Source organism: Vulpes vulpes, chromosome X, assembly GCF_048418805.1.
Source record: "Vulpes vulpes isolate BD-2025 chromosome X, VulVul3, whole genome shotgun sequence".
Taxonomy (NCBI): Eukaryota; Metazoa; Chordata; class Mammalia; order Carnivora; family Canidae; genus Vulpes; species Vulpes vulpes.
The window spans coordinates 119,952,795-119,971,634 of NC_132796.1; the positions used below are offsets into that span (position 1 = coordinate 119,952,795).

The following is an 18,840-nucleotide window of genomic DNA, read 5'->3' on the forward strand; positions in this document are numbered from 1 at the left end:
AATTGACAGCTTCGGAACTGGCTGTCACTACTTGCAACGCGCCCCCCCCCCCCCCGCATCGAAGAATCCTGTTGGGTTTTTTTCATAGTTTGACCTATCTTGAAATTAAGTCAGATACTTCCCCCTCTACCCCCCGTCCCCACACACGTGCACGCATACACACACTCACACTCGCCGGAGCTCTTGGGTGCCAAATGCGCGTCCCTTGAGGGCAGCGATGCGGCCTGGTTTTGCTCACAGGCGTGTTCTTACCGCCTGGCCCAACAAGGGCTCACAACAGCCTTCGTGACTCGATGAGGCGCTTTGACCCCTCCCGTGAGATCTGGCTTTGCTCGGCTTCGCTCGCCATTCCCACTCCCGACCCTCACCTCCAGAAGGCTCCCGAGGGTTAAGGGTTCTTTCCATTCCTTCCTTCCTTCCCCCACGGGCTAGTTGGTTCATCCACTCACTCATTCATTCGTTCGCTCGTTCGTGCGTTTGCTCATTCATTCACTGGTACGTTCATTCCAGGCCTCCCCCCTCCACCCAGGCGTCTGGGCCGCACGCGCAGATCCCCCGCGGGCGCGCCTGGCCCTCCCCCCGGGCCTCGACCCCGCCCCCGCCCCGCCCCGCCCCCTCTCCAGGCCAATTGGGACCGGCTGGCCGGGCGGGGCCGGGGCCGGGGCGGGGCCTTGCTCCCCCACTACCCGCGGCGGCGCCCGCGGCTCCGGAAACGCGCCGCGGGGCTGCTGGGCTCAGCCGGGCGCGGGCGGCTCCGTGGCGTTTCCTGCCACGCCGGGCCTGCCTGGGCCGCGCCAGCGCCGCTCCGCCGAGGGCCGCGCGTCTGCCGCCACGGGGCCCGGGTGAGCGCGGGGCCACGGGACGGTGCGCCCAGGCTGCGGGAGGGTGTGCAGGACTGGGCCACGGGAGGATGCGCAGGGGGCGGCCTGGGAGAGCGCGGGGCTGAGGCGAGGCTTCCGCAGAGCGCGCGGGGGGTGGAGGCCAAGCGTCTTTGGGGGGCGTCCCGGGGCCCGCGGGAAGCTGCTCGGCCCTGAGGCCCTCCGAAGTGAAGGACGAGCCCCAGATGGCGGGTACGAGGAGGCCCGAAGGCCTTGTCGCGGCGGGCGGCGGGCGGCGGGCGGGGGGCGGCGGTCAGGGGCGGGAATCGCGGATGTGCCGAGGCCTAGGCTGCTTTGGGGGGGATACTAGGAAGCAGGAACTGGTCATTATGGGAAGGAGGGGATCCTTGCCCCAAGGAGGCTGAGGGGGAGGGGGGCGGTGATTAGGTTAAAGGGCTTTCCCAGACTGCTGGGGGAGGGGCTGAGCCGCAGTCAGGGGTGCTGGGTGGACGAGCTGGGGACAGTTCCTGCTGATGGAGTTCCTCCTTTCCTTTTGGGTGGGGGTTGAGCCTCAGGTTGCTGGGGAGGAATCGGGGGGATAGTCCAGAGCCCGAGAGCTGTGAGGGAGCGCTGGGGAGCTGCGCTTGCTGGGTGAAGATGAGCTCAAGGCTCTAGGTCTGAACAGGGCTTGTTCTGTCGCCCTTCTGGGGGCCACCATCTCCTGCTCCAGTGCCTCCCCCCTCAACTCCTTTGCTGCCTCCTCTAGTCTATATTTGGGTGATTAATTACATGTCTTTTTCCATCCTACCCCCACAAATACACACTTGCCTGCGCCCAGAGCCCATGGCCCCTTTCAAACAACCCCCCCCCCAAAATGCTGGCCCTCTTCCCAGAGGTCCCACCCTGTTCCAACTGACGCCCTCCAGCCAGCGTTGGCCTAGCCTGGCTGCCAGCCCCCTCCACTCTCCTTGGTCAGTGAAATATTTTCTCTTAAACCTCAGACCCGACATTTTTCCTTTACCAAAGGATTTCAGATGAGATTGCCAGAACAGCACCCCCTCTGGGTACTAATGCTGCCTCACCCCATTTCCCATCCTCCCGTCCCCTCCCCCATTGAGCCTTTAAGTAGAAGCAGCTTGCACACTGCCTGGCACAGTCCAGTCCATTCCCCACAAATGTCCCTGGATCTATGTTTAGAATCCTATGGAACAGTGATTTGCAGCCTTCTTTGCCAGAGAGACCCCTTGGAAAATCACTAGGAAGCAGTAATTCTCTTCCCAGAAGTCTGACAGCAGCACAAACACTGGGATCCCATACGGGAAGCTCACAGGCCTGAATCCTGTCTGCTGACTTCTGGTGGTGAGAAAGACTCCAGATTCTAGATAGGCCCAGTATTAACGAGGCACAGTACTACAGCCCTGGCCCCAAAGTGCTGCTTGCAAATGCAGATTCCTTGGCCCCACCCACCCCTGCTCCTCTGCCCCTTGAGTTCTTACCGGGTTCCAGCGCACTTGATCCAGGCCTGGTCCTAACTTGCCTGGGCTCCCCGAATGAGCATCCCTCATACCCATGTAGACTCTCATACCCATGTAGACTCTCATACCCAGGGCAGTGTAACCTAAACGAACTCATACTTCCCATTTATTTTGATTTTTAGAAAGATGCCATGCGTCTTCTTGGGAAAGGGGGAACATAAACCTTTTCTCAGTTTAAGGACAACAAACACTACAAAATCCCCTTCTGGTCTACCTTCTGGCTTTTTATAGAAGGGAAGGAAAACGGAAACCTAAAAGAGAGAGGGACAGGTGCCCAGGCAAAGGGAGAGAGGAAAACTGGGGAAGATGGAGACAGATGCCTCCCACCCACGCACATGGAAAAAGACACACACAGACACAAACATCCCAAGAGAAACAGACTTTCCTGGTGAAACACCCTCTCCTGGCCCTTTAGGATTCTGTCACTAATAGCCGCAGCGCATTTGCACACAGCACAGGTGGGCCCCGTATCGGGACCTCAGCGCGAGCCCAGGGGCTCAGGTCCGCATCCTGGCCTCGCCTTGCTGGAGTGGATCGGGATCCCAGCAGTGCGTGTTGTCTCAGCCTGTCCTTCGGTCAAGCACTCATGACCCAAAGACACATGTTCCTGGAAGGTGCACCCAACTCTGCTTCTGCCCCCCCCACCCCCGAATTATTTCAGTCCAACAGGCAGGGACTTACCTGCCTGACTTATCACTCAGAATTGTCTGGAGACACAATGAGCCGTCCTTGACCGTCTCTTTTGGGTAAGCCTGGGAGTTTACAGACCACATCTGCTGGCCTTAAAGCTGGTCGTGCTGTCAGAAGGCCCCATGGGTGAGGATGCAAGATGGTGCAAGATGTCCTTTCCTTTCTGGAAGCACTTATATTTTCATATATGCCGGTGTCACTAAACCGTCTTTGCCCAGAGACAGTTCTCAGTCTAAGCAACAAGACTCAGAGGAGAACAGATACCCAGTAAGGAGAATTTGGGATCTAGGTAATCCTTTGTCTGGGACAGAAAGCCGTAGGCCCCCATCTGAATTAGATGCTGAAGACTGAGGTCTCTTGTCTGACCTATAAAGACGCCTTCCAGGGCATTTTTGCTCTGGCCCAGAACTGAACTGAACACCACAAGCTACCTATTGTCTTCCAGGGCCTGAGGACATTCTACTACAGGTCCTTATTTAGATATTCCAGGGAATCTAGGTATTTCCAGCCTCCCTTAGAAGTTTCTGGAAGCTGCTAGATAGATCTACTTTGGGTAGCCTTGCTGCCTGTCCCCTGCCCCACTGCCCAGACGAAAATGGCACCTGCTAGGGAAGTTGCATGACTGTTTGTGCCATGGAATTGATCAGATACTGCTCTTTTAAGCTCAGATGCAAACTTTGCTGGTACATTCTGAGGAGGGGTTCTGAGCTCACATGCACCCAGAAGACACCCAGTTCATACTCCTTTTGACATGGGTTGGCTTTTGTCTCCATCAAATCCAACTCTTAATTTCTATTCTTTCATATCAAAGTGGAATGGTTATTTTGGTTCTGTTAAACATTTCTGATTCTAGACAGAAAATTCAATTTGAAGAAGTTGATTAAAATTTACACTGCCACCAGAAGCACATATCAGAAATATTTCTACGCTCACATGAGCTCTCATGTTGTAGAGTCCATGATTTTTGATTGTCAGGCAGTGGGTTAGCGTCGAGAGGATCTCCCCGTGTTCTTCGATCAGCTAGTGTCTGTGGCGCTTCGCTTAGTCCGGGGTGGAATCTGAAGTCAACCTTTGATAGGGCCTTTACTCTCCGGAAGTGTACAGTCATTAGACTACTTCAGATCCCACTTAAAGAAGGCAGATAATAAAAAAAAAGAAGGCAGATAATATTTATATTAAGAGGCAGAGATTTGTTTTCCCTTAATCTTTCTCCAAACTGCCGTTTCCTGGGTGGGTGTAGGAATGCCCCTTAGGAGACTTGGGTGAATGAAAGTGCCTTACAGTCAAGGTCAGCCTCACCCTCTGTACCCATCAGGTGCATTACTATGGTTTCCTGTTCTTCCTGGAATTGCTTTGCCCTTGACCCCTGAAGGTCCACTCTTGGAAGGCGGTGGACATCTGTATTTGTCACTTTTGTCACAGCATCCAGCTTCTTTTCCAGATCAGTTCCACCATTTCAAAGTAGAGCGATTGTATGGCATGGCTTCTGAGTGATCGGATGATCTTCGGGATTGGTGATCATTTTACTGTTAACTACAGTGGGGGTTAATGTGTATTTAATCTTTTTTAATGACCTTTCCTTTCCTTTCTGTCTCCTAAAGGTTTTACCCAATACACTTGGTTAATAATACAGAATTTGGCTCCTTTTCTGAAAGCAGGGCTCACTTTTTCCCTCCTTTTTTGTGAGAACTTTCTAAATGATCCCTGTCTGTCCATGAGTGCTGTTACTGTGGGTGGTGATCTGAAGTTCTCTTGGGTTAGGTCCCCTGAGCAAGCCTTGGACAGGAAGGGCCACTCCTGTTGCTACGAGGGAAAGGATAATCATTCACTTGGGGGTTGTGGCTTCAGGATATCAGCAGTTAATCATGCCAATTAAGCAAAAACACTTCAATAGGATCTGCTCAATTAGAACGCTTCAGGAGGATGTGCTCAATTAAACATGGGTGGCTTGAAGAACTGTGTGTGAGTGTGTAAGAGAGAGAATGATGTGTGTGACTATTGCCCAGTGAGGGTCTGTATATCAGTCGGATGATTTAAAGCCAGTCCCCAAAGCCCATATATACCATTAGGCTATGAGGACATTCAAGAACTGCCTATTCTCTGGGTCTGGCCTGGTGTTAGAGCGCTGCCTATTTCTTTTCTTTGGTGTGGCTCGAAAAGTCTTCGATCTTGGAAGCTGGACCTTAGGCAAGTTACTTAACCTCTTAGATCCATGACTTCCTTCTGTATAAGATGGAGGTGGTGATAACTATAGGTTGCAGTAATTAAATTATGTGAAGGGGGAAGCACAGTACCAAACACGTGGTAGGTGCTCTGTAACTAGAGGTTTGCTCCATTTAACAGGCCTTCCCCCTACAGTTTATCCCATGTCCACTCAGTGCCAGGAGCTCCTGCAGATGCTGGGGACCCAGGGATGATCAAGAGAGAGAAGGCCTCTTTTCTGTGGGAGGTGACATTTCTCCTGGGATCCCAGTGAAGACAATTTCATTTCAGAGGATGATTTTTAGGTAGTGAAAAGTGTTATAAATGAACCTTGATCGGGCTCAAGACTGAAGACACTTTGAGGAGGGGACGCTTGAATGAGGCCTGAATTCTTAGCAAGAACTACCTGTGGCGTGTTCAGAGCCCTGAGGGGCATCACCTTGGCATCTTCAGGACAGAACAAATGCTAGAGTGTCTGGAAGGGATGACTGAGATGTGGGGTGCAGGATTTGGGTCCAGTGGGCTGGGCCAGGGTCTTAGGCTCTGGCTTGAGGACCGTGAGACCAGTTCATAACAGGCCGTCTTTTTCAGAAGGTAAATGTGAGTTGTTCTGTCCATTCCCTGGAAGTGAGTTTTCTTGAATTGTGTAAGTAATCGATGACCAGTTTGTTTTGTACTGGAAGCCAAAGCCAAAGCAGACTTCACATTCATCCCGGGAAGAATCCAGCTGCTCAGAGGGGACCCTCCCCAGGTGACAGTGGGACACAGAGGCCTTGGCTGCTGGCTACCTGGGGCTTCACTCACACCAGTGAAGCACCTGTGCTGGGCACTGGGTTAAAGGTGGGAGTGCGGCTCCTGTGGATGTTGAGACCAAAGGAGGCCTTCTGCTCACACTCACCCGCGGCACTGAGAGCCCGGGGAGACGAGCCCAGGAAGTCCCTTCCCCAGGGCCCTATCTCTAAGCTTTCTGGGACTGCCCACACATTCTTATCAGCCTCTCTCCTCTGTGTCTGCCCTTCCCATGTGGGTACCTCAGGATGTTGCTCAGCTTCGAGGCCCATTCCCCATTGTCTCCTTGGCCTCAACCGTGCTCTCTCCCAGGCTGAGAATCTTTCTTATCTAAAGCCTACCCAAATCTTTGTAAATTGTTATTCTTTTCTGATTACTAAAGAAACGCAGCTTGGTTCCTAAAAATTCACAAGGTACAGAAACAGAAAGCAGAAGACCTTGCTAAATCTAGACTCTACCCCAGTATGGCGCACATTACAGTAGAGGTGTGCTTATTTTAGCTACAAGTCACTCTGTTTATTCCTTTTTTCTCCTAAAATGCTAGTATATATTTAGCTGTTCTCTCCCCTTCCCCTACTCACTTTGGATTTTTTTTTTAATAAAGTTACTGTCTGTCTATATCTTCTATGAAGGATTTGCATTTTTTTAATCTGTGTCATCCGTATTAGCCACCTGTTGATTTTTTTTTTCATTTTTCTTTCTTTTTTTCTTGTTTTCTACCACTTGTTGATTTTATATTCAAGCGCTCCGGTTTTCTCCTGCTCTAAGTTCTAGGACTCTTCAGTAAGGTCTCCAGAGCTCTGAGCCACATTCATCATTCACTCCCGCCTCTTATTTGTGACATTGGGATTATTTAGACCTATAGTATATTGTTTTCCACCCTTTTACTTTTCACCTATCTATGTCTTTACATGTAAAGTCTTTACATTTAAAAGTTTCTTACAGACAGCGTAGAGCTGAGTATTGGTTTTTAATATAGTCCAATAATCTCTCCCTTTCATTTGGAGTGTTTAGCCCATTTACATTTAACTTAATTATCCATGTGGTTGGATTTAAGTTTGCCATCTTGCTATTTGTTTCCGTTTGTCCCATCTGTTCTTTTTCCTTCGTTTCTTTACCTTTCTTCTTTTGGATTATTTTTTAGAGTTGTATTTTATTTCCACTCCTGGCTTAGCATGCAACAGAGTCTCAGAGGGCTTCTTAAAACACACAATCATATGTTTTACTTATATGTATGTTATAAACCCCATAGTACCTTATTATTATTTTTGCTTTTAATGGTCAGTTATTTTTTTTTTTAAGATTTAAAAGTAAAGGGGGCAAAAGTGTTTTACATTCCTGGTCTTCTTCATTCCTTTGTGTTGATCCAAGTTTCCACCTGGTATCATTTTCCTTCACCTGAGGAACTTTTTTTTAAAGATTTTATTTATTTATTCATGAGAGAGAGAGAGAGGCAGGCAGAGACACAGGCAGAGGGAGAAGCGGGCACCATGCAGGGAGCCCAGTGTGGGACTCGATCCTGGGTCTCCAGGATCATGCCCTGGGCCAAAGGCAGTGCTAAATCACTGAGCCACCCAGGCTGCCCCACCGGAAGAACTTTAATATGTCTCATAGTACATGTCTGCCGGTGACCAGTTCTCTTAGCTTTTTGTCTGAGAAAGTTTTATTTTGCCCTCATTTTTGAAGAGTATTTTCCCTGAATATAGAATTCTAGGTTGACAGGGTTCTTTTTTTCCTTTAGCACTTTAAAAATGTCATTCAAATGTTTACTGGCTTGGACATTTTCTGATAAGAAGTCTGCAGTTACTCTTATCTTTGCTCCTCTTGTTTATCACGGGGTTCCCCTCCTCTCCCCTCCCCCCACCCACCCTGGCTGCCCTAAGATTTTTCTCTTTATCACTGGTTTTCAGCAATTTCATTATGATGTGTTTTGGTGTACGTGTGTGGTTTTTTTAGTTTTGTCATCTGTTTAGTCTTGATAGGGTTTGGTTGGGCCTATTTCTTGAATCTAGTTTTCATCAAATTTGGGGGAAAATTTTCAACTATTATTTCTTCAACTATATTTTTATCATTTCCCTCTTTCCTCATCTTTTCAGATTCCAGTTATATGTGTGTTAGACAATTTTCTGTTACGCCCAAGTCACTGAGACGACTGTTTTTTTTAATATTTTTTTTTCTTTTTGATCTTCATTTGGTATAGTCTCTATTTTCTATCCTCTAGTCTTTTTTGGGGGGAGGGGGAGTCATTGTGTCTAATCTGATGTTAATCATACCCAGTGAAATTTTCATTTTAACTGTTATAGTTTTCACCCCCAGAAGCCCCATTTGGATCTTGTTTATATTGTCCATTTTTTTCATTATGTTTGTTTTTCTTTCAATATTCATACGTAGTTAAACTAGCCATTATCCTTCTCTGTAAGTTCTACCAATAATCATTTTGAGTGTTTCTGTTGACCTGAGTTTCCTTGCCATGGGTCACATTTTCCTGGTTCTTGACATTTCAGTAATTTTTTATTGGATGTTGGGCATCATAGAGATTATATCATTGAGTGTCTAGATTCTGTTGTTCCTCTTTGAAGAGTGTTGGACTTTGTTTTGGAAGGCAGTTATTTGTGGAACAGCTTCATCACATTGAGGCCTATTTTTAAGCTTTTCTAGAGCAGGTTCAGGCTAGCTGTGGCTTCAGGAGTCTGTAAGTCCTACTGCTAAGACATGGCTCCTCTGATTCCCAACTGAATGTCCCAGGTGATCCTGGAGGACTCCCTACTCCGGTTGCTTGGACTCTGAACATCTCCCTACCTGTGTGTGTCCTCTGATTCTTTTTTTTTTAATTTTTATTTATTTATGATAGTCACAGAGAGAGAGAGAGAGAGAGGCAGAGACACAGGCAGAGGGAGAAGCAGGCTCCATGCACCGGGAGCCTGACGTGGGATTCGATCCAGGGTCTCCCGGATCGCGCCCTGGGCCAAAGGCAGGCGCCAAACCGCTGTGCCACCCAGGGATCCCTTGTCCTCTGATTCTTCAGCCTAAAGCTTCCTGGCCATTCTTTTCCTAGCCTTTGGGAGTGTTATTATGTATGTGTGGCTTAGGAGTCAGAAAAGGCTCAAGGGGAGCCTTATGCTGATTTTTTTTTTTTTTTGGAGCTCTTTTTTTCCTGCGAAGTTCCCTCCTTTCTGGAACTCTGCTCTACAACTTCTAGCTGCGTCAGCTGCTCTTAATGCTAGTCTGTGTCTTGATGAAGCCACCAGGCTCTCTTTGAGTCCACCTTCCCCGCACTCAGTCTGGAAATTGCCTCCAGGCAGAGCCAGGGCCACGATAAGGCTCTCACCTCAGTTGTTTCTCTCGGGAGATGGTGATCCTGCACTTCCTGCTGTTCAGTGTCTGAAAACGTGTTTCACATTCATTTTGTCCAGTTTTATACTTGTTTATGGCAGGACATTGTTTGTTCCTTGTTAAAATATCATGGCCAGAAGTAGAAGTGTCTGTCCATCCCTTTTAATATAATATCGAATTTTGTGTAAAAGTCTTTGTGGAGCGTCTGGGTTTTCTACTCCGTGAGCTAGTGTAACAATGCCTCCTTTTCACTTAGTTACGAATGGAATTGAATTGACCTGCCATCAGAACAGAAACTGTGTTCCTCCTGTTTCTTTGAATTTGCCGAAACAGGAGGCCTATAAGGCACACACACATTTGTGGTCATATAATTATAACATTTCACATATTTTGCAATCTGGAAGAAAAAGGTAAATTTGTTCCTACTGTTCAGATCTTTTGTTCAGCAACTCTGTGTTTGAAGATCTTTGAGGCTTCTTTTTCTAGCTGTTTTGTTCAACTTTTCATTTTGGCATATATTTCGCAGAAATGCTCTTGTGTGCACCTGTCTCACTGTCACCTACTTGATTGTTTCAGTTGGGTGGGCTGTGAACCTTAAAGGGCCTGGCCTCTGGCCAACAAGACCTGGATCCTGCTCTTTCGTTGCCCATCTTCCTTTCAGTGGCCCCGTCTTTTTTTGTCGCCCTTCCAAAGTTGGAAAGATCTTTCACTTGTCACTTAGTTATTTCTTCTGATACTCTTCTGGGGACACTTCCTTCCTGGGCAGTGGTAGCATTGACCTCTTTGGGGCTGGCTGCTAAGAGGCCTGTGGCCAGCCTGCCTCAGAGAGCCAGTGTCGCTGCCATTGGCTGTCCATCTGTGTCTATATTCTCTGGGCCGTTCCTGGGCTAACATTTGTTTGTCTTGTCTGGGTTCTCTCCAGCCTGCCTGTTTTAATTCGTTGCCAGCCTATCCTCCCCAGTGTTTGGGGTATGTTTTCTTAGGTACACCCATGCTCCGGCTTGTCACTCAGCTGCAGTGCAAGCGAAGCCTGAATAAGTTTTAAAACCAGGGAAAAGGAAACCACTAGGCTTGTCCTAGGGAACTCAAAGGCAGGGCAGCTGTCACTCAAGGCTCTTTTCAGTTCCCTTAGCTCTGCCTGCCCCTCAGAGTCTTGCCCTTTCCCAGGATGGACCCCCTGGAAACCAGGTCCTGGCAGGTCCTCTTGAAATACTTGAGGCCCAGGTGAGCTGTGCTTCCCTCTGCCTGGTTAGGAATCTGTCACTGCTCCCTGATTCTGGCCTTGGCCTGTATGTGTTTTCCCAGCATGACATGCTACAGGACCAGAACTCCAGCTTCTGCCTTCCCTCCCTCTGCTTTCTTCCTCAGAGTCTACAGAGAAATGGATGCCTGCTGGGGTTGTAATTCCCATTGAGCTGGGGGTGGAGAGCTGCATTTCAGTCCAGGAAAGCGATTGAGCCGAGGTCCCTTGGGAAGACAGTGGGAGGCCCGGGCCCTGGCCCAGGTCTTGTGATGCTTGGTCAGATTCTCTTTCCAGGACTTCTCGAGGCTTATGCTTCAGTGTCCATGCTAGCAAAACACACACCGCTGCAGACCCTCGCCTCTTATCCCTGCTCTTACTAGTAGTGCCCCTGCCTCATTCTAGAGTAGTTAGAAGGACTACTTATCCCTGGGAATTCTTTCAGGATTCAGTGACATTTGGTGACGTGGCACAGTACCTCACAAAAGGAGTGGTTGAGACTGGACAGTGAGAGGACGCCGCCGGCATATTGCAGGAGTGCAACCTCTGGGTAAGGATGCCCCAGCCCTTCCCCACTTCTCACAGCTGAATGGTCCTCCACGGCTGGGTGTGCGGGGAGGGCCACCTGGAGGAGGCCTACACAAGCCTGCCTTCCGGGGGCCTATGCCCCCCACGTTGGGGATTGGCTGGAAGAAAACCCAAAGGGTTTTGTCACCCTCAACATTTTTTTCCACGTTTCAGAGTAGCAGGGCTCCCTCCCACTTCCTAATGGCATCAAAAGAAGCCCCCTCAGTGCTTCCTTGGCAAAGAAAAGAGAACAAACTGGACACTCTCATTTAGAAAAAAAAATTGTTCTAAATCACAAATGACCCAAACATCGCGCGGCCGTTTGGTTACAGCATGTTGTCAAGAGTGAGGTCGACCCAGCCAGGCCCTCTGCCCTCTTCCACGTGCAGGATTTCCTGTTCTGAACCCGCCCCGGTGTGAGGACACCTGCTGCTGGCAACCGCCCATCCCTTAATGCAGATCGGGGGAAGCATTCTGGTGAGTGAGGGGAAAAGCGAACAAACCGTGGGGTAAAGCCCGCTGCGCCTTTGGGGAGGGCGAGTGGCTCCTTGTGGGTGGTGGAAGGGGGGAGCTCCTTGGGGCTACTCTGGGGTACCCTCGGGACCTCCGGGCCCCTCTCGTCTGTGGCCCTTGCTTCCGGGCCGATGGGCACCAGCCGCGCTGTCCCCCGACCCCAGCGTCACCTCCACCCCGTCCTCCCCCGCCGTGCTTGGGCCCCGGGTCACCGGCCGTGTCCGGGGAATGCGGTTCTGGACGGGACCGCCACCTCCGTCCCTCGTCCCCTGCAGGGCGCGGCGTCTTGCGGTGCCGGTGTCCGAGAGCGCGGGGCTGAGCCGGTGGCGGACGATGGGCGAGGACGCTCAGCCGCGGGAGATGGCGTCCACGAGCTCCCCGCGGGCCGGCGAGCCCAGCCCTGAGGCCCGGGCCGCCGGGGGCCTGCGGGAGCTGCCCGTGGAGCACCACTTCGCGTGTAAGGAGTGTGGGGACGCCTTCCGGCTCAAGGTGCTCCTCGTGCAGCACCAGCGGATCCACAGCGAGGCCAAGGGCTGGGAGTGCGCCGACTGCGGGCGCGTGTTCCGGGGCGCGTCCGAGTTCAACGAGCACCGGCAGAGCCACGCGGCCGCCGAGCCGCAGCCGGGCCCCAGCCGCGCCGCCGCCGCCGCCGCCGCCGCCGCCGCCGCCCCGGACAGGAGGGAGCAGGCGGACGGGGAGGCGAAGCCCTTCGAGTGCGAGGAGTGCGGGAAGCGCTTCAAGAAGAACGCGGGCCTCAGCCAGCACCTGCGCGTGCACAGCCGCGAGAAGCCCTTTGGCTGCGAGGCGTGCGGCCGCTCGTTCAAGGTGAGCTCGCACCTCTCCCGCCACCAGAAGCTGCACTCGGCCGAGACGCCGTTCGCCTGCAGGGCGTGCGGCCGGGAGTTCCCGGGCCGCCAGGAGCTCCTCAAGCACCAGCGCGCGCACACGGGCCACCTGCCCTTCGACTGCGACGACTGCGGCAAGTCGTTCCGCGGCGTCAGCGGCCTGGCCGAGCACCAGCGCATCCACAGCGGGGCCAAGCCGTACGGCTGCCCGCACTGCGGCAAGCTGTTCCGCCGGAGCTCGGAGCTCACCAAGCACCGCCGCATCCACACGGGCGAGAAGCCGTACGAGTGCGGCCAGTGCGGCAAGGCCTTCCGCCAGAGCTCCAGCCTCCTGGAGCACCAGCGCATCCACACGGGCGAGCGGCCGTACGGCTGCGGCGACTGCGGCAAGGCCTTCCGCGGCCCGTCCGACCTCATCAAGCACCGGCGCATCCACAGCGGACTGAAGCCCTACGAGTGCGACAAGTGCGGGAAGGCCTTCCGCAGGAGCTCCGGCCTCAGCCGCCACCGCAGGACCCACAGCGGGGCCAGGCGCTGCGAGTGCGGCGAGTGCGGCCGCGTGTTCAAGCGGCGCTCGGCGCTGCACAAGCACCAGCCGAGCCACCGCGACTAGACGCGGCCCCCGGGCGGGCCGGGGCACAGTCCAAGGAGATGACCCCTCCCCCCTTTCGTAGCGCTTCTGTATCTTGCCGTCGGAGACGTCGGAACCCCTTGATACCGTCACCAGCAATTTCTAACTGTCCGTGTCGCCCGTTCTGCCTATCGACAGTAGCTTCGATGACGTCCTGATCGACTCTGACTCGCTCGACTCGCGTACAGGCCCTTCAGGGTACTTAAAGCCGCGGGCCTGCAAGCGGAGAGGGACGGACGACAAACGTGCGTGGGCCGGGGCGGAGGGGGGCTCGCGGCCCGCCTCTCCGAGCCACCCCCTCCGGGAGCCGGACGCAGCGCGCGTCGGCGACGGCCGCCACGTCACGTGACCCCAACCTGCCTGAAGACAAGAGAGCCCCAAAGTCGTTTGGCCTACTTGAATTGGGAAATGTTTAGGGATGTAAATAGAACACTCAAAGAAAGGTCTTATAATATTTAATTTATTAATTCAGTTCCGCATACATACTGTAAATCACATCTTGCATAGAATAATATATTAATTTAGAGAATACCCCCCCCTGTTTGCCCTCCCGCCACTCCCGAGGATCGTTGTATTCTAAATCCTCACGTGCATTTCTGACCTCACCGTCCTCACCACCGTCGTAGCCCCTTTGGAGTCACCCGACAGTTTCAAAGCACATCCAGTGGCTTCCGTTCATCCAAGCTGTGTGCCACGTAGCACTGTGACAATCCCTGCACAAGGCCCTCACTAGAAAGTTCCCCCCAAGCCGTAAGTACACGTTCACATTACATTAGGACAACTGTTGTTGTTTTCCTTAAATTCATCCCATAGCTCCACAACGTAACCACTTAACGTGTTTTGCTTTCTGAAAATGACCTTCAAAAGACTTTTCTGAAGCATCTATAACTTGTCATTGTGAGGTCGTATGCCTAGGAATAAGTATTGAATCTGGGTTAAATTTCTTTTGCATTCATTTTTCTGAAACCAATTCATTCTGGTGACTTCCATGTGCGTCCAAAACTAGCATCGATTGGGGTCTGTTTTCGGGCTAATAGGTCTTGTCCTCAAGCAGCACTATTTGGTTCAAACTCAAGTAGTTGAGAGAGCATCCCCGTAACAGGGACATCTCGAGGACTCAAGTATAAGCTGATGGCTCGTTTTCAGGAATGTGAGCCTCCCCGCAAACAGAGCCAGCCCTCCGTTCTGGGCTCTGTAAAACAGGGGTGATCACAGGACTACCTCCTAAGGTTATCGTGAGAACCGCGACGCCACGCCTGGCCCGAAGGTGCACCCTCAGTGAAGGTCATCAGCCGTCATCACCATAATTATTGCTGTCATTCTATGGCTCATTAGTACCAGAACTGGGGATGGACCCAGGCCTCCTGACTCCTAGTCCCATCTTCTTTCTCTCATGCAATGACTTAAATCGTGTTCCCGTTTTCTTGCATGCAAATCGTACGTTCATCTCCTTTGACCAGTTATCAAGTTACCTTCGGATATATTGACTTTATACAGCAGTTCTTTCTAGATCGATTGTGATTATGTTTTTTCCAGTTTTATTGCTTTTGCCCTTTGTAGCCGTTTTATTGCATTTTTGTCGTGCGAATTTTAAGTTTTCATATCCGAGCACTCACCGTTGTCCGTTAAGCCGTAACTTTCATTACTTCAGTACTTACATACGATGATGTTTTCTTCTAGAATTTTAATTACAAATGAAAAGCTGAAAGCCCTGCCCCACCACAAGGTGGATGCACCAGGTGGGCAGGCTGGATGGGAATGGGCCAGAGAAGCAGGCTCTCTCCTCATCCAAGATGCAGACTCTGTGCATGTCTGTGGGCAGTACTTGACTATCCAACCTGGCCACGCAGACACGCAAGAGAAACTTCCATCTCGGATTGGCCAGAACATTCTGACTGTTCCTCAGTATAGCCCTACCTGTCAGCAGCAGGGCTGGGCCTCCACTAGATCAATGGGGGGTGGTCCAAATGTGGTCTTGGCTGCAGCTGGCTGTCCTTCAAGCTTCTGGGAGCTTTGGCCATGCCCAGCATGGATTCAGTGCCTGAGCAGCAGATCCCCCCCGCAAGACACATCTCCTCGAACATAAGAAGACTCACCTGACTGATGCTGTCGTGTGGATTGCATCCTCCTCTCAGTGAGTGACTCTGGAACCAGAAAGAGGTCGGTTTGGTGGCTTTTGCTTTGGGCAACTAGGGGGAAATTCACCCACATGTTCTGATGTTACCTCCTGCAGCTATACCTAAGAGGAACAACAGAGCAAAGGCTCGGAGAGGAACCGTGCTCCTCTGATGCCGTGTGTGTCTCGGTGATAGAAGCTGGCCAATAATAGGCCCCAGCTATGACATTCAGCGGCCATGCCCAGGAGGGGCAATAAAACAGGGGTCTGGAGGGCAATGATGCCCTTCTGATGGCCCATGTGGCATATACATAGAAGCTGATCGTCCCGGGGTCAGGCTGTTACTTCCAACAGCCTCCCTCGAGAGGAACAGCAGCAAGGGCTGGCCAGAAACCTGACCCCCAGTGACCTGCAGAACCTGCAGGTGGAAGCCAGCCTCACTGGGGCTGTGGTGTGACTTCCCAGCAGCTGTCCCCGGGGGCCTCTAGAGGGCCCATGGAGGAGGTGTACCCTTCTGATGGGCCCACCCGGGCTGAGGCAGAGCTTCCCGGCAGGCATATCTGGAAGAGCTTCTCAGGCCCCCATCCTGGGAAGCAGGGTCCCACGGTGACCCCTGTGACCTTAGCCAGAAGGTACTCTGGAGTGGCCCCCAGGCCACAGTGGTGGCTCTCTGTGACGTCTCCATCCTGACCCTCAGGCTGGAGAGAAGCCAACAGCACTTGTTACATAGCCGCTCCTTTTGCTCTGTGGCTTCAGTTCTTGCAGTAGTTGTGAAACTGTGTCTGAAATCACTGCTTCCTTCTGCATCCGTTTTCTCTTTTCAAGCTGTCAGGACATGTTCGACACAGCTGTCATCCGGTAAGGAATCTGACATTCACGAGGGGCAAGTCTGGCGGCTGTCGCTGGAAGTACTCTGCCATTTCTTGCTTGTTCACTAGCCATTTTGTCAGCTTTCATGAAGGATCCAGATACAGTATTAACTCAGAACTTAGCGTTGTCGCCACCGCTCCATTCCTCCCCAGCCAGGCAGGACACGGCGTCCTGGCAGTCATGCCGTCCTTGAGGTTTTTCCGTTCTCGGTTCTGTCGTTTTCTCCAAAACCAACCCTCCTCTAGAGTTAACACTAAAGACCGCGTCTTTTCTGCCACTGTGTTTGCGGGTGAAGTCCGTGCTCTCTCCCGCGCAAGCATGCGTGGCTTTAACGTGTGTCCCGTAGTTGTGCCAAGTTTCGTTTTTTTGCCTCTGGTAACTTGGGGGTGGATTCCTTGGATTCTGTAGGTGTACTGCTACGTCACATGCAAAATGTGATCAAGCTTCCTGTCGTGTGTGCTCGTCTATGCATTTGTGTATCTACCTCATTTTGTTTTTTTTCTTTCTAATCACACACATTCCTTTTGCAAGGGAAATGAAGAGCAGTTGGGTTACACAGAATGCCGACTCTCGTTAGAAGTAGATCCTTTTCTTATTTTCCGAAAGAAACCTTCCATTGCTTTTGTTAAAGTTTTGAATACTTGCTGACGTTTTTTCAATGAAAGTTGTTGTTTACCATTGTTGCTGCTTATTAAGATTAACTGTGTTGATTAGTTGTGTCACACCCACTTCTGCATTTCCAGAGTGAGCCCCACCCAGTCGCAGTGTTGGCATTCCACGGGCTCGGGGCTACAGCCCTCACCCCCCACTTTTAGGCCATAGTAGTTAAACCAGAACTGAACGCTTGACTCGGGCAGCAACTGGTCATCAGAGCTGGCTGGAGGCGACAGGCTGGGCCGTTCAGTTCCTCTGTTTGTCGCAAAATGGAAACAAGAGACACGAGAGAGAAGTTTCTAGTTGGTGTTACAAGACAGAGGGAGCCACGCGGTATTTCGAGGAGTCGACCCCGTGGGTGACACCAGTTGGAAGATCTGTGGGCTCCTGCTCAGCACTCCAGAGAGCTGCCTCAACTCCCGCGCCCCGACGGAGTCCTGGCCTCGTTATGGTCTTGGATCTCTGGCAGTTGCCCTCACCAGTTCGTTTGTCTCCCCACCAGAGTCTCCCTTGACCGAAGCCAGCTTGAGGGGGGCTCTGCTTTCTGCAACCCGTCAAGAGTCAGTGGCCTTTTACCACTTGGCCGCCTCCTGAGAAGAATCACATGGCTGGTTTCCTCATGGTCCACCCCGCTCGAGCTCCTGGCCCCAGCCCCACCTGACGGTCGCAAACACCTGTTTAAATGTGGTCCTGTGTTCTGTTCGCTCCGATGGGTAAAAATCTATGCCTTTTACTCTCAGCGAGTTTGACCAATGCCTTTCTGTCCGGGTACCGTGCCTGTACGGATCCCCTGTTTGTCCCGTGAAACCCGCCCTGTTGTTCATTTTGGAAGTGGCTCGCTACTTCCGGAGAATCTGTTAAAGTGGGGGATTGGGAATTTCTCTATTACTAGTATACTCACGTGCTGTACTTCTCTTCATTGTATCGGTGTAGGTGTTTACTTTCCAAGCTAGAGATGGTCTCTTTTAACTTGGCCTTCAATGCTCTTTGCGTATCTAAGAACAGTAGCTGGGCCCGCCCCAGTCCATATTTCAGTTGTTGGCGCTCTTCCCTCATTCCTCCCTGGTCTCCTTAACTTGTCTGTTTTACGGCACTTACTATAATCAGCCTTGCACTAGAGCTTCGCCCTCCCCACCCACCCCTCCCCCGTTAGATTGTGAGCTCTTATAAGACAGGGGTGACCCTTCATGTCTGATTCCCCTACCAGATCTAGCACAGTGCCTTGCATCAAGTAGATTTCAATAAATATATGTTAAATGGCATTGGTGTTCCTTGACTTCTTTTGTCAAAAGTTTAGGTCAACCGCTCTTCCCTTGCCCCTTCCCCCGTGCTCTGAAGTTCTTGCCCCCTCCTGGGGTCCGGGTGTTATCTTGTGCCCCCCACCCCTGGGTGCCTGGATGCCTGGAGGAGACAGGAGGTGCCCTGATGGGAGAGGGCTGGCTTCCCTGGAAATGTGAGCCGCCCCTTGGCAGAAGAGGCCTGTCACTCGGCCAGGTACCTTCTCCCACCCTGGCTAGGGCTCTCCCTCGAGTCTGTATTCCAGGTGGGAGCAGAACACCGAGCTGGGCCCTGAGCTCCTCCTGTGGGGACCAGGGGGGATAGGGTGACACAAGTGGCTTCTGGAACTTGAGGACCAGCCAGCCTCTCTGGGCTAGGTGAGGGTGGGAGTGGGGAGGTCAGGCCTCTTGGCTGGTGGCTGGCCCTCTTTCCAATGACCATTTCCTCAAAAAAAGCAGGTAGCAAGGACAGGCCCCTGGCTTCCTGGCCCTCCCAGATGCAAACAAGGCTCAGCTGTGGAGTCAGCTGCCCGGCCCCAGAAGGACAAGCACAAACAGGGCCCCAGGAGTGCTTGGGTTGGGACCTCATGGGCCATGATGTGCTTGCAAGAGCAAGGAGCAAGATTTTGGAAAGGACCATGCTTTCGCCCACCATCCCAGTCTCCTGGAGGCTCCCAGGCAAGGCCTGTGTCATCTTTTCTCCAGGGTCCCACCCTCATCGGTCTGTCAATCATTTTTCTACCCCAAATGCGGTTTCTGG

The 18,840-nt window shown here is 52.0% G+C and overlaps 1 protein-coding gene across 2 annotated transcripts; it reads left to right on the top strand.

The window, feature by feature from the left end:
- Positions 1–704: 704 nt before the first annotated feature.
- Positions 705–18,065, top strand: ZNF275 (zinc finger protein 275). Of its 2 annotated transcripts, none has more exons than XM_072744644.1 (4): positions 705–842; positions 11,053–11,157; positions 11,507–11,651; positions 11,963–18,065. In XM_072744644.1, the coding sequence occupies exon 4, from the start codon at positions 12,021–12,023 to the stop codon at positions 13,143–13,145; it is 1,125 nt and encodes a 374-aa protein (XP_072600745.1). In that variant the 5' UTR covers positions 705–842; positions 11,053–11,157; positions 11,507–11,651; positions 11,963–12,020; the 3' UTR covers positions 13,146–18,065. The 2 variants fall into 2 exon arrangements, with proteins under 2 accessions (XP_072600745.1, XP_072600744.1); XM_072744643.1 differs by having other exon boundaries at positions 11,564–11,651.
- Positions 18,066–18,840: the final 775 nt, after the last annotated feature.